The 15,594-nt window shown below is 40.5% G+C and overlaps 1 protein-coding gene across 3 annotated transcripts in view; it reads left to right on the top strand.

Moving 5' to 3' along the window:
• SLC22A15 (solute carrier family 22 member 15) overlaps positions 1 to 15,224 on the top strand; it is a 38,302-nt gene extending 23,078 nt beyond the window's left edge. For 2 of the 3 annotated variants that reach the window (XM_081319436.1, XM_081319437.1), the window contains 4 exons: positions 2,293 to 2,413; positions 7,892 to 7,964; positions 10,914 to 11,102; positions 14,037 to 15,224. In XM_081319436.1, the coding sequence (XP_081175562.1) occupies positions 2,293 to 2,413; positions 7,892 to 7,964; positions 10,914 to 11,102; positions 14,037 to 14,117 (464 nt within the window). In that variant the 3' untranslated portion in view covers positions 14,118 to 15,224. The remainder of the gene's footprint in view (positions 1 to 2,292; positions 2,414 to 7,891; positions 7,965 to 10,913; positions 11,103 to 14,036) is intronic. The other variant, XR_014025313.1, reaches the window with a different exon arrangement.
• The last annotated feature ends 370 nt before the right edge of the window (positions 15,225 to 15,594 follow it).

The following is a 15,594-nucleotide window of genomic DNA, read 5'->3' as shown; positions in this document are numbered from 1 at the left end:
GGTGGTGCTGCTTTTTGGGTTGCAAGTTTTGTAGTTGCCATTAAAGTTTGGACTTTAAGGTCTTCTGTAGATTGCTTTTGATTTACTTTGAAATCTCCTATTTTAGTATTAGTTTCCACTTCTATTTGATTTTGGGTTATCTTTTCATTTAAAATCAAAATTTGATTTGGTAACTTTAAGTTGTCAGATTTTTCTTGCAATTTGGCTTTAATTTGCTCTGTCATTGCCAAAATCGTGTCCAATATCAGTTTATAATCAAGTAGTGGGAAGTATTCATCCATTTCGTTGTTGTTTGCAGTTAAATCTTCCATGGAGCCTGTTTTAATAATAGTAATAGATTTTCTACCTCCTGAACAGTTGTATTCAGTGACAGGTGTTCCCACCCTTATCTTAGTGTCAAGGACAGCTGTTATTCAGTGAGCTCTCACAACAAAAAAAGGAAATTTACTTGCTGTACCAGGTTTTACCACAAGATGTCATCAGTAACATATAACATGCAATGTAGGAATTTTCTTTTCTTTCTCCAAATTAATATAGAACTTTTGTAGGATTAGTCCAATTTTTTTCCTTAATTCACAGCTTAGAGAAAAGATAGGGTAGTGGATTCCCAGCAACAAATAGAAGCTTTTTAGTAAATACAGATGAAATTACTTAATTTCTTTGCTGAATTAATTAAAGTTCTTTTGTAGCTTTGAGGCTTTAAAATTTGTTCCCAGAGTAGATATTCACCGTTTTCTCAAAAAATGGGGAAGGAGGTTTTCAGGAAAGTCCCACAGGAAGATGGTTACGGAATAAGAAAGGTAAAAGCTTGCCCAGGTCCTCCACATTGCTTCTTAGTGCTAGGTAGTGCTTTGGCTTTCGGCAGGGAGCAGCTTAATGATCAGCCATCTTTATGGCCGGTCTTTTCTTCTTCGGGCCAAAGGAGATGATTCCGGATTCCAGCAGTGGGCTGCCGCCCTTCCGCGATCACAGGAAAGTCCTCTTCTCAGTAATCGCCCCTCCAGGGCGATTTTTGACCCTTTTCAGGGTCCTCCAAAAAAGAAAGAAACGGACAGCAGGAAGCAGTCTGTTCCTGCATGTCCAGAAGTGCCGCATGCGCAAACTGGAAGTACTAATGACCTTGGTTCCCACAGAAAAAAATATTTTTTTAACTAAGCTGAAAAATACTCATCCCCCCTCCCAACTCTGTGGCAACCAAAAATGAAGTGGAAATGGCTTCAGCCAAATTCATTTGCAATGTTGACAACATGATCTTATGGAGCTGAGAGAGTTGAGGATTTGAAAGAACCCCCAGTTCTCCTGCCTCCTCTTCCACCTCAGCTAATACGTCTATATAACACTGATTTACCCTACTGATTTCAGTACTAAACTCAAGAATTTGGATTTAAGGGGCTGATGCTCATAATGGTGACTCTTATTTGGCTTCTGGGAGCTTTGTGTGGTTCACTGTTTGAATCTCACAAACTTCTGTTTCAGGAATGCTTCTCTGCTTTCTATAAGCTTGGCAGAATATAGTGAACCAGTTTTCTTAGGTTTCATTTACTTTGAATAATTTAGTGCATAACCAAAACTTTTATTTTGTCTTTTGCTTTTGAATGGATATAAGGCTGTGATCTAAAATGGCTGCCATTTTCACGTAGAAATAACAAAGGGGGAGGCAGATGGCTGACTTTGTAATAATGCTGCTGAAAGCCCTAATAAGCAGGCATATACATAGAATGAAGGCTATTGCTAAGCACATTGATTTGTGCTTCTTAGATTGTAAGCCGCCCTGAGTCTTCGGAGAAGGGTGGGATATAAATGGGATTAAAAAAATAAAAAAAAATACTATAACCAGATAAGCTTGTAAATGAAAACATGTTCTAATGATATCCAAATCTGAGTTTGTTTCTCAGAGTGAAAAACATTTGCTATTCTTATAATAGAGAAAGACAATTTCCCCTTCTGATTACTGAAATTTGATCCTGCTATATGGGACCTTCATTGTTCCCATGCAGCATTTATTTTAAAAACATGCTGTTATAAAAAAGTGGATTATTACAAAGTTTGAATATTATAAAACATTTTTCTTGATAAAAATTTTTTAATAAGGTCATATGATTTTATTTAGTTCTGTCTGTCAGTGGTAGCCTACCACATAAATGCTTTCTCAGCAGAGAGAGGGGACCTGCGGTGGGAGTACTTTGCATAGAAACTGCCTGGAGAGATGAGGCAGTACCTAAGTTCGATAGATAAATAAACCAATTCTGGGATAAAGAGAATTCTAAAAGTTATCCTTCTTTGCTCCAACAGCTTCAGGAGTATTTGCGATTGTGAACATCCGTTCTTTGTCTTTACTTGGAAAACTGACCATCAGTTCTGCCTTTAACATTGTATATATCTACACATCGGAACTCTATCCTACCGTTATCAGGTAAGACAAATTCAGTTTGTAGTGACTTAATGCAACTCTATGTCATTGCTTATCCATTCTGTTTTTGTTGACGTAGAACACCATTCTTAGATTCTCTCATTTAGCAGAGGGGCAGCAAATCAGCAAGCTCAGAGTTCTTGCTTATTAGAATTTGAGCTCTGTCTAAAATATAATGTTTAACTGATTGGACTACTAGACATTAGAGGCAAGGAGAGCCAGGTTTGAATCTGCCCCTAGTGAGAAAAGCTCATTGGCATTTTGTCAGTCATTCTCTCCTAAGCCTACCTATCTAGCAGGATTCTTGTTGTGGAGAAAAATAGGAGGAAGTGGAATGCATGCTGCCTTGAGCTCCTGAATAAAAAGAGGTGTATACATCTAAATAATTTTTTAAATATGCAAAACCTAAACTAAAAGCCTTGTTTAGATAAAGCATGTAGATCATATAGAAAATGTTATCTTTAAAAACTGGATGTATAGCTTTTGGATTAATGTAGGGTTTTTAGAGTTGATATAAAAACATTTCAGTAGTTGTTTCACACTTGGTCCAAATGCAGGCAGAATGAAAATATTGAAACATAGTCAACATAATAAAGAATGTCATTGTTATGCTGCTATACATTTAGCAGACAAAATAAGAGATTAGGGCTTTGCATGTTTCAGAAATGATTTGGAAGAAATGTTTTGGAACTTGCTTGAGTGCAAGATCTTCTTGGCTGCAAATTAAAGCAACCACTTCTATGCAAGCCTAAAAGAAAATATGTGCCTGTTTTAACAAGGTTATCAATATATGCTATAATTAATGGCGGAATATTGTTACATACTCATGGGAGTTCAGAAGCATTTCTTTTGAACAAGGTCTATTTTCAAAATATTCATAGCCCTACTGTATAATAAATATTTCAGCTAGTAGAAATATTAGTATTAGAGCATTTCCAGTTTGTGGGATGAGCCCATCTATAATTAAAAGGCTTTGAATGAAATATGCTACTGTATGGTTGGGCTCATTTATTTTGTTTTAAACATTTATTGTGCTTTGGTTTTGTTTTTTTTTTGGTTCTTTTTTAATATAACAATTTTTAACCATCTTGAGAATTGGGCAGCTCTATAAATCAAATAAAAAAGACTGTGTTGGTTTTCAAGGGACTTGAATTTAGAGTTGGATTGAATATCTCTTAAAAAAAATAATGTGGAAATAAAAGTTATTGTCAAATATAAAAATAGTGGAAAGAAAACAAGTGGAGAGAAAACAAAAAAGACTGTGAAATAGGTATGTATAAAACAAAAAAATCTTTATCATATGCTGATGAGACCTTTCTTAGATTAGATTTAGATTTAGATTTATTAAATTTATATGCCGCCCTTCTCCCCAAGGACTCAGGGTGGCTCACAACAATAAAAAATTAAAAAACATAAAGTACAAAATTTAAAAAAGAATTAAACAATGGATGTAATAAATAAATGACAATTTAACCCAATAAAAGCCAAATTTAAAACCATAGTCAGTCCAGACTCGCTTCTTGGAACATCCATGTCTTCAGGTCACGGCGGAAGGACCGAAGGTCAGGGGCTGTCCGCAGCTCCAGAGGCAGTTCATTCCAGAGGGTCAGCGCACCCACAGAGAAGGCTCTCCCCCTGGGGGTTGCAACCAGGCGATGGGAGGTTGACAATGGCAGCAGGTGGTCTCGCAAGTACCCCGGGCCTAAGCCATGTAGGGCTTTAAAGGTAATTACCAGCACCTTGAATCGCATCCGGAAGGCAACCAGAAGCCAATGCAGCTCGCGCAGGAGTGGTGTAACATGGGAATATCAAGATCCTCCCATAAGCACCCGCGCGGCCACATTTTGCACCAACTGAAGCCTCCGGGTGCACTTCAAGGGCAGCCCCATGTAGAGAGCATTACAGTAATCCAGGCGAGAAGTGACAAGGGCGTGGGTGACCGTGCATAGGGCATCTCAGTCCAGAAAGGGGTGCAACTGGTGCACCAGGTGAACCTGTGCAAAGGCCCCCCTGGTCGCAGCAGTTAGATGATCTTCCAAATTAAGCCATGAATCCAGGAGGACACCCAAGTTGCGGGCCCTTTTTGAGGGGGGCAGTACCTCCCCCCCATCAAAAGAGATGGAACATGTTGGACAATACGAGATGCCGGTATCCACAGCCACTCGGTCTTGGAGAGGTTCAGCCTGAGTCTGTTCCTTCCCATCCAGACCCGCACTGCCTCCAGGCACCGGGACATCACGTCAAGGGCATCACTGGGTTGGCTCGGGGTGGAGATGAACAACTGGGTATCATCCGCATATTTTTTTTATCCCATTTATATCCCGCCCTTCTCCGAAGACTCAGGGCGGCTTACAATCTAAGAAGCACAAATCAAACCAAAGCCATGGATGATCTCACCCAGCGGCTTCATATAGATGTTAAACAGGAGGGGGGAGAGAACCGACCCCTGAGGTACCCCGCAAGAAAGGGGCCTCGGGGTAGATCTCTGTCCCCCTGCCAATACGAACTGCGAACCGCCCGAGAGGTAGGAGGAGAACCACCATAAAACAGTGCCTCCCACTCCCAGCCCCTCAAGCTGTCGCAGCAGGATACCATGGTCGATGGTATCAAAAGCCACTGAGAGGTCAAGTAGGACCAGGACAGAGGAGCAACCCCTGTCCCGGGCCCACCAGAGATCATTTACCAGTGCGACCAATGCCGTTTCCGTGCTGTAACCGGGCCTGAAACCGGAGTGGTACGGGTCCAGATAGTCTGCTTCATCCAGGAATTGCGGGAGCTGACGTGCCACAACACTTTCAACAACCTTCGCTACAAAGCGAAGGTTGGAGACAGGACGATAATTATTCAACGAGGCCGGGTCCAGGGCAGGCTTCTTGAGAAGGGGCCTCACCACCACCTCTTTTAAGGCGGAGGGGAAGACACCCTCTATCAATGAAGCGTTGACAACTGCCTGGAGCCAGCCCCCTGTCACCTCCTCGGCAGCCGAAACTAGCCAGGAGGGACATGGGTCCAATCAACGAGTTGTAGCGCTCAGTTTACACATAATCCTGTCCACATCATCCAAAGAAACAGGGTCAAACTCACCCCAAATGGTATAACCAAGACCTGCCCTCTCCACTCCGCCAGATTCCACCCAGTCAGAGTCCAAGCCAGTACGGATCTGAGTGATTTTATCCTGCAGATACTGTACAATTTCCTCAGCCCTACCCTGCAAGGGGTTTTCCCTCGGTCGCTTGTTAAGCAGTGAGCGGGTAACTCTAAACAGGACGGCTGAGCGGTTATCTGCGGACGCAATGAGAGTGGAAAAGTAAACACGCTTTGCCGCTTCCATCGCCACTAGGTAAGACTTAAGATAAGTTCTTAGCTGTGTTCAGTCAGATTCAGATCTGCTGGACCTCCAACAGCTCACTTGGCGTCTTTTCCGGCACTTCATCTCTCAGAGTCCCTCGGTAAACCAGGGGGCCACCTGGGATCTGCGCGGGGTCAGAGGCCGCAAAGGCACAACTCGATCCAAGGCCCCAGCAGCCGCCCTCTCCCAGGCTGCTACTATAGCCTCGGCAGAGTCGTGGGCAAGGGAAGCAGGAAATGTCCCAAGCTCCGTCTGGAACCTCTCAGGGTCCATCAGGTGCCTGGGGCAGAACCACCTGGTCGGTTCAGCCTTCCAGCGGCAGGGGGTGGTGTACTGAAAGTCTAGCCAGAGGAGAAAATGATCAGACCATGACAGGGCTTGGATGGTTAAATCCCCCCTACCCAGATCATTAATCCACTGCCCAGAGATAAAAACCAGGTCGAGTGTGTGCCCTCCATTATTTATTTATTTAATTAGTTTTATATACCGCCCTATTCCTGAAGGACTCAGGGCGGTTTACAGGGCAAAATTTAAAAGTCTATGGGTCGGGTCTTGAATTATTTGAGTAAGGTCCATGGCTGTCATGGAAGCCATGAACTCCCAGGCCAAGGCCAGAATGATCTTGCTTAGAATTAAACGTAAATAAAATTAAATAGGCCCAGTAATCTTCAATAACTTCATAAATTACTTATATGAAGGAATAGAAGGGTAACTCATCCAATTTGCAGGTGACACTAAACTGGCCCAGAAGACAAACTCAGGATCCAAAAAGATCTTAACAGAGTTGAACAACGGGCCCTATCCAACAACATGAAATTTAATATGGAAAAAAGCAAGATTGTATACTTAGGCAGGAAAAACCAAAGGTACAAGTACAGATTAGGTGAAACCTGGCTCAAAAACAGTCCTAGTGGAAGATCACTTAAATATGAGTTAGTAATGTGCGGCGGCAGCCAAAAAAAGCTAATACAATCCTTGTTTGTATAAACAGAGGCATAGAATCAAAATCACATGATGTATTAGTATCACTTTATAAAACCTTAGTGAGACCACACCTGGAATACTGCATCCAGTTGTGGTCACCACATTACAAAAAAAGATGTTGAGACTTTGGAAAAAGAGCAACTAAGATGAATAAAGGCCTGGAGACTAAAACATTGAGAACGGTTGCAGGATTTGGGTTTGGCTAGTCTATAGAAAATAAGGACTAGGGGTGACATGATAGCAGCATTCCAGTATTTGAGGGGCTACCAGAAAGAAGAGGGGGTCAACTTATTCTCCAAAGCACCAGAGGGCAGGACAAGAAACAATGGATGGAAACGAATCAAGGAGAGAAGCAACCTGGAACTAAGGTGAAACTTCCTAACAGTGAGGACAATTAACCAGTGGAACAACTTGCCTTCAGAAGTCAGGGTGGGTTCATTACAGGAGGTTTTTAAGAAGAGACTGGACAGCCACTTGTGTGATACTTGCTAGCCATGCCCTGTTCTTGCGTGGCACAGCGCCCCATTTCTGCACCCTGCAGTGCAGCGGTATCCCATTTTTGTACCCTAAGGCACGGCAACATCACATTTTCGCACCCCACGGTGCGGCGGTGTCCCATTTTTGCATCCCATGGTGTGGCTTCTTGTTTTTGGCCCCTCGGCCATGGCGCTAACACAACTGGGTGGGTGTGTGCGCACATGTGCATGCACTGGCCAGCCTGTCCCGTGGCCCGGTAGCCAGCAGGCCACAGGCCACTACCAGGCAATGACCCACAGGTTGGGGACCCCTGGTGTAGATCTCCTCCTTGAGCAGGGGGTTGGACTAGAAGACCTCCAAGGTCCCTTCCAGTTCTGTTCTGAATTGAATTGAAATGTTGTTGACATTATTGCTGGTTGAATATTTTTTTCCCTTTCTCTCAATGGCTTTCAAAGCTTTGTGCAGCTCTGGGATTTCCAGTGGTACAATTATCATAAATGTTTAAAATAAGTATTTTAATTATAATTAAAATATATAATTTTAAAATATAAAAAATATAATTATTTTAAAGTTCTAAGAATTCTTAGATCTCTTGGTATTTAGAAGTATAACTCCAATCCTAAATTGGAAGAGACTTTCACATGAATATCATTGTGTTTTACTTCCCTAAGGAATGTTGGAATGGGAACCTGTTCTATGTTTTCTCGAGTTGGTGGAATTATTGCTCCTTTTGTCCCATCTCTGGTATGACTGAACTATTTTCTATTCCCTTCATGCTCATTGTACCTCCAAATGGGATTAGCAAAAATGTGTAGATTTATTTAAATTGTTTCTTTGCAACAGAAACGGTGCTGCTATGGTATTGTTTTTAGAGACAGATTTTGTGATAAGGACTGCATCCACACAATCACCTTGTCCTGCCTCAGAGAGGTAGCCCCACTTGCTTAGAACATGCCCTCTAAATGGACTCTCATTGCCAGCCCACTGCTGAGACAGTTAAAGACAATCCAAGGTGATATTGCAGGAAAGAGGTGTTTTCCATGGGAAAATGGAAGACAACCTACATTGTCTACTGGAGGCTTCGGTCTACTGGAACTTTTGGACTCCAATTTGCCCATTGCAAGTCTGCCTCCTACCATCTGGTTGCTGGTCTCTGTTTTCATTGCATTAGTACTGCAGAGTTTCAGAAAGGACCCCCCCCCCTTCCACAGAGTTTGGAAGTAGTGTTTCTTTCTTAATTCTTCTGACCCAGGAGGGAGCCAGTAGCTAGAATATAAAAGCAACATCTAATGAAGCAGTAGGTTGCAGTATTATCCTTCAGGACAAAGTTCTTGCCTTTTCCCACAGAGGGATCAACATGGTTATTTCCAGTGTATTCATTTTTCAGGGTAACTTGTCGGACATATTAAGATGCTCTAAGCTCTGATTGCTTGAATGATGTAGGTGAAGATCATTCTTGGCATGATTGCTGCATCAATTTGGACATACAGGATCTGGTTATAAACACAGGTTGTAACTGGGACACTCTTGCACAATGGGTCGGCACTCCCCTTGAGTTGGAATCACGTAGGCCTTCACCACAATTCCCCCTATGTTCTCCTGCATGCCTAAGGAAAGCCTATTCATTATGCTGCACCATCTACTTTATTCCAGCGAAAAATCTCTCTCTGGAGTATTTACTCAAATAGAAAGTAGCAAACTTCTTATATTCTTTTAGTGGTCTAAACACATACCTGGGTAAATGATAGAAGCAAATTCTCTGTCAGAATGAAAGCACTGATTTTATTAAAAAGTCAAGGCTTTTATTATGTTTATCACCATTACTTAAACAGATGGGATCTGAAAAACAAGAGAGCTGTGACTTCTACAGTTTATCTCAGCTGATGCTTTTCCAGCCAGAAATACACACACAGAGAGAGACAAGCATGATAGAATAAAATAAGGATAGGAAGGTTACCAAAGGACTTAGATGATTTCCTAGAGTCAAAATGCTAGTTTCAATCTAGTTTTCATCAGCCACTATATGTTTCCACTTCTTCTCTGCCTAGTATAGCTTTGTATATTTATCTGTGCTTTCATAATTTTCACAGAATCACAAGGCTAGACGGAATCTTAGAAATCTTTTAGTCCAACCCCCTGCCCAAGGCAGGTGACCTTATCATCCTGTTGTCCAATCTTTTGTTGAAAAACTCCAGTGATTGAATACCCACAACTCCAGGAGGCAAGCTGTTCAACTGGTTAATTGTTCTCACTATCAGGAAGATTCTCCTTGGTTCTAGTTTAGATCTCTCTTTAATGAGCTTCCATGCCTTGCTTCTTGTCCTGCCTTCAGGTATTGTGGAGAATAAATTGACCCCTTCTTTTCTGTGACCCCCCCCCCCTCTAGTACAGGAAGATCTGTACTATCATGTCTATCATGTCACCCTTCTCTTCATTAGAGATACCTAGTTCCCTTAACCATTCATGATATGGACTAGCCTCCAGACCCCTTATAATATCTGTTGCTCTTTTCTGCATTCTTTCTTAGGGTCTCAGCATTGTTTAAGGATTACCCAGATCCCTCTCACAGGTACTATTATTGAGCCAAGTACTCCCTATTCTGTACCTGTGTATCTGGTTTTTCTTGCCTAAGTGCAAGACCTTACTTTTCTCACCATTGAACTGCATCTTGTTGCATCTGCTAAAGTGTCGGCAGTTCCCCCCACCTTGGTGTCATCTGCAAATTTGATAAACACCCCTTCTAGACCTGTATCTAGATCATTTATGAAAATGTTGAAGAACACTGGGCCTAAGACAGAACTTTGAGGCACCTCACTGCATGCTTCCTCCATGTACAGTAGTTATAGTTCCTTTGAGGCCTTCAGACAGCTTGCCTTCAGACATTGTGGGTGCTTTATCACTCGAGGTGTCAAGCAATAAGGTTTTTAAGAAGAGTCACATTATCAAAAAAAAAGACAGTAAGGTTTGTTTGGCATGATAACCTTTTAACAAACTCATGCTTCTACTGATTGTCTTGTTCATTTTGTAGGTGCTTACAAATCTGTTGCTTATCTCTTTCAGTATTTTTCCAGGTATTGATATCAAGCTGATTGGTCTTATCATTTCCTAAATTCACTTTTTTCCCCTTCTTGAAGATTGGAATCAGTTTCAGCTCTTTTCCAGGCTTGTTAGTTCCACAGTGCTCTGGGATCTTTGAAAGATTTGGTTCAGTGGTTCCAAGATCCCACTTGCCAGCTCCTTCAAAACTCTGGGATATAAACCATCTGGTCCTGGTGATTTGGACTTCTTTAGTGTACATAGGTGTTCTCTTATCAATTTCTTACATATTTTGACCTGCATTTCTGTTCTGTCTCTTACTCTGTTGTTGATCGATTGGGCTGTTTTTCCATAAAAGTAAAGAAGGAATTAAGCAGTTGTGCTTTTTCCTTGCTGCCCATTACCTTTTTGCCATCTTCTTCCATTAGAAGACCTATCATTTCTTAATTTTCTTCTAGTTCCTTACATACTAAAATTATTGAATATAATATATATTGAATAAACATACATATTGAAAATACATAATTTTGGGTCAGTTAAGGTGTACTGAAGATACACAGTTCGGAGCATCTAAAAATTATTTAATTGTGCCAAAGGATTGTGGGATTAACATGAAAAGTATAATTGCCACCCCAAATAATCCTCTTTTTTTAACAGAAAGTTATATATTGGTGTCTGCCATACATTGTGTTTGGAGTGGCAAGTGTATTATCTGGTCTTCTGAGTCTCTTACTTCCAGAAACCCTAAATAGCCCACTGTTGGAGACATTATCTGATATACCGGTTTGCTCATATCGAAGGCTTGAGGGTGAAGCCATGTCACTGAAGATCTTAGAAGATTCACAGGTATTTTATTTTATGTTAACTATCAAGTTGGTTAGGAAAACTTTTCTAAATTATTGTCATGTTAGCTTGTCATGATGGCTTTCAAGAAATAAAAACAAGGACTTATAGAGTACTCTACTTCTAGAGTTCATTATATGTTCATTGACATATAATAGGGCAAGATTGAAAGAAAAGGAGAAAAGGGGAGGAAAGTGGATAAGGTAGGCGAACTAGATCACCAAATTCACTAAAATGGCCTTGAAAGAGCTTTGGATAAGTAAAGTTTGGGCCTTAACTTTATTGGTAAATGAATCTAATTTGCTTTCAACCCTTTCTTCTTTAGGAAAATCTTAATTAGAAAGCAACAATTTAATAGGGGAATAGTATCTGCTATTCCCAAATACCTATTAAATTTCAGATAATGCCATTCAAGGCAGTAGTATACATAATTATACATATAAAATATATTAACACAAATGATTAACGTAGAATTTAATTGCAAATTTTAACTGCCTCCACCAAACTATTTTTACATGGAACTGACTTGTGTGTTATTTCAGTTTAGTCTCTTGCATGCAAAATCTGTTAAATATTGATTTCATTAAATTGAGGTTTTATTGTATGTATTACATTTCCACAGGCAAATATAGGAAAACTTTCTTAATATTCAGAAAAGCTTCCCATTCATCAGAAAGATGAGCCTCTCTGATTAAATTTCAAGAGTTGGACATAATCAGTTGCTAAATCTATTTATAATTCTGTCAACTGATGGCATTTTCCAATCTCTGTTTTACATAATTGCTTTTTTTCTCTTAGAAATGTGGTGAACATTCTTCTTTAACTCCACCACCCCACCCCCAACTAAATTCACATAAAGAAATACATAAGAAGATCCCCAACAGTGTTATTATTTAAATCATTTTACGATACATAGTTCTTTGGCCAAAGAGATAACGTCTTACACATTTTAGTAGTTAGTACCTTTACCCTATCTTCTGACTGACAATTGAAAATACATGAAACAGAACAACAAAAATAGAACTACTGTCTTGTAGAGTGTTGAAAACTGAATGATCCAAGTTCTATTACTTAGCATGGAAATTTCTAGTCGATTTTCAGTCAATCCCCAAATTCATTCTTTGTGCTAAACCATGTTTTGAATGGCTTCTGAATAAGCCATAGTTGGTAGGTTTCATATAGCATACTAATTGGGTTGAAGTTGAAATATTCATGAATTATATCTCCCAATATCCAGTGTTTTTGGTTATGTTAGCTAGGGAACTATTGTTCTTCTATATCTCAAAGCCATAGTTTCCATCTTCTGGCATAAACTATAAAATGTGATTTACTATCTATAGAGGTTGCTTCATATGGTATTTTAAATCACAGTCAAACAGGCATAATTAGTGTCTGATGAGAATTGTGAAGATGGAAGAAGAGGCACCACAACAGAATCTGTTCTATTAGCCTTGGCTTTGCAACTTCCTGCTGGCTGCCCCACTCATTTTCATACTGGAAATGGGGAAGCTGGCAGGCATTTGAGGGGGAGGGGAGGCAAGGAAGGAAGGAAAGAAGGAGGAAGGAAGGAAGATTTCTGATGCTCCCTGCCAGCTTCCCACAAGGAAACTGAATGGGGAAGTCTGCAGGAAGTTGAAAGTCATGCCTGCTCCCACTGCTTTTTTGCCTGCTCATGGTGATTTTGTTTTTTCTGTCTAGGTAAGGAAATACAGTATCTCTGAAACTATGACTCGCTGGGGCACAAATTGCATTTTTGTTGTTCATTCGCTAAATCACATCTGACTCTTTGCAACCCAATGGACCACAGCATGCCAGACTGCCCCACCCCCGTCCTCCACTGTGTCCCTGAGTCTGCCCAAACTCATGCCCACTGGGTCAATGAGACTAGTGATGGTTTTTAAGTCCTTACATGGCATGGGTCCGGAATACCTCGGGGACCACCTGCTGCCGGCATCAACTCCCCTCCGCCCCGTGCGTTCCCACAGAGAGGGCCTCCTCAGGGTGCCTCCAGTCAGAGAATGTCGGCTGGTGGCCCCCAGGGGGAGGGCCTTCTCCGTGGGCGCTCCGGCTTTGTGGAACCAGCTGCCGGTTGAGCTCCGGATGGCACCGGATCTCCGCTCCTTCCGGCGCGGGTTAAAGACCCATTTATTTGAACAAGCTGGCTTGGCCTGATGGGGAATCACTTAGGGTTTTAATATTTATATATATATATTATTGTTTTTATTGTGGGCAATAATTTAATTCTTTTTTAACTTTTGTACTTTTGTAGTTTTAAGATATGCCCTGTTCACCGCCCTGAGTCCTTCGGGAGAAGGGCGGTATAAAAATTTAATTAAATAAATTAAATAAATAAATTGTCTGCCAGACTCTTCTCCTTTTGCCTTCAATCTTTCCCAACATCAGGGTCTTTTCCTATGAGTCCTCTCTTCTCAATTGGTGGCCAAAGCATTGAAGCTTCCGCTTCAATATCTGTCTTTCCAAGGAACAATCAAGATTGATTTCCTTTAGGATTGGCTGATTTGATCTTCTTGCAGTCCAAGGGACTCTCAAGAGTCTTCTCCAACACAATTTGGAAGCATCAATTCTTCGGCACTCAGCTTTCTTTATGAGTACAAATTGTATAGTATTTCTAATAAAATTAAAAAATACATGTTTATTGGAATACACCAGTATAATTTCCACTAGTAGTTACTGTATTTTCATATATGCTATTTCAATACTTTTTAAATCCTTAAAACCTTTGTAAATTATTCTTAATATGTCCATTGCAGTTGGAAAGCTAAAAACAGTAAGAGAAGGTAAACCTGCTAAAGACTTCTGTCTTCCACCCATACATTGGTAAAATGTTATTGCAGTCTCAAGATTGATCCTATTAATATTTTATCCAAAGCATGCTGAAGAAATATTCCTGAGATCAAACTCTTACTTTTGTTTTAGTCTGACCAAGATTCATCCAGGACCGAAAGTGACAATGAAGAATTCTATGATGCCAGTGAAGAGACTCAGATGATCAAGTGAGGGATCCCTGTCTAATATTAAGCCCTCTTTATGGAGAAAAAGCTGGGTAAAGCTTTCTTAAATGCCAGGTGCAATTGTGACAGTAGCAATATGATACTGTGCTTTTTTTAAAAAAAATGATTCAGTTATCATATTGTAATAGAAGACTACGGCCCCTAGGAGGCTCCCTTGACACATGGAGCTGACTGATTTAGGACAGTAAGAAATATGCAAGTGAACTGTTAGTTTTGAATTATGACAGTCCATCTGTTGTGTAGCCAAATCTTCAGCATATATTAGAATTTTCTTTGCACTTTGTTTTTGTTAAGTGAATTTCATGTTTGTTGCACTTTGGTTTTATTTTACTCTACTGAAAATTTGACTATGGAAAGCTATTATTAGCTATTGAATAGGAAAAAAATGGTTTCAGATATTGCAAGATGTTACATTTATACTGTGAAATCTAATGCTGTATATAATATAGAATTGGTAAATGTTCAGGTTTTATAGTGTGTGATAATGTTGCAAAGAAGAGAAGTTCATAAGTTGAAATGACTGATGTTAAAAGGGAACTAATCATGATCTATGACATTTTTCAGATATACTTTTAATTATTGCCAAAGATCCTCCTTGATTTTTTTCAATCTATTGTATTTCCACATCTGGCAAAAAATAGCTTCTATGTCCACTTTCACTTTTCTGTTTGTGTAACATCAGGGGACTACAGAAATCTTTATGAGAATATAGTGGAATATATCCTTGAAATCAATGATTTATGTAGAAACTATCTACCTCAGTTTACGTAATTTATGAAATATGCTTGATGGTACCATTAACTTCATAAATGGGCTGAGCAATATAGTGTATTCCTTTGGGGAGGCTGAATAAGGGTGAAGGTGAAATAAGAACTACACTTGAGTAGGGCCTATGAGGAACAAATGACAAAATGTGTGGTATGATAATGCAACACAAACTCTCTTTGCAAGTACATAATGGGTGAAGTTTGCATCATGACATCAAGGCACACATATCGCTATTTTGACAAATTCTTGGCTTGCGGTGGCTATGTCTGGTAGAGCCAGCCTCATCAGTACAGAACACTATGTGAATTCAGGTTCAGAGGAATAAAACTATGTTGTTGTTGTTAGCTGCGAAGTCGTGTCCGACCCATCGCGACCCTATGGACAACATTCCTCCAGGCCTTCCTGTCTTCTACCATCTTCTGGAGTCCATTTAAGCTCACGCCTACTGCTTCAGTGACTCCATCCAGCCACCTCATTCTCTGTCGTCCCCTTCTTCTATTGCCCTCGATCTTTCCCAGCATTAGGCTCTTCTCCAGTGAGTCCTTCCTTCTCATTAGGTGGCCAAAGTATTTGAGTTTTAGCTTCAGGATCTGGCCTTCTAAAGAGCAGTCAGGATTGATCTCCTCTAGGACTGACCGGTTTGATCGCCTTGCGGTCCAAGGGACTCGCAGGAGTCTTCTCCAGCACCATAGTTC

Source organism: Vipera berus (genome assembly GCF_964194415.1).
Source record: "Vipera berus genome assembly, chromosome: 2".
Lineage (NCBI taxonomy): Eukaryota > Metazoa > Chordata > Lepidosauria > Squamata > Viperidae > Vipera > Vipera berus.
The sequence above is the reverse complement of the archived record's forward strand: the minus strand, read 5'-3'. Positions and strand labels throughout refer to the sequence as shown.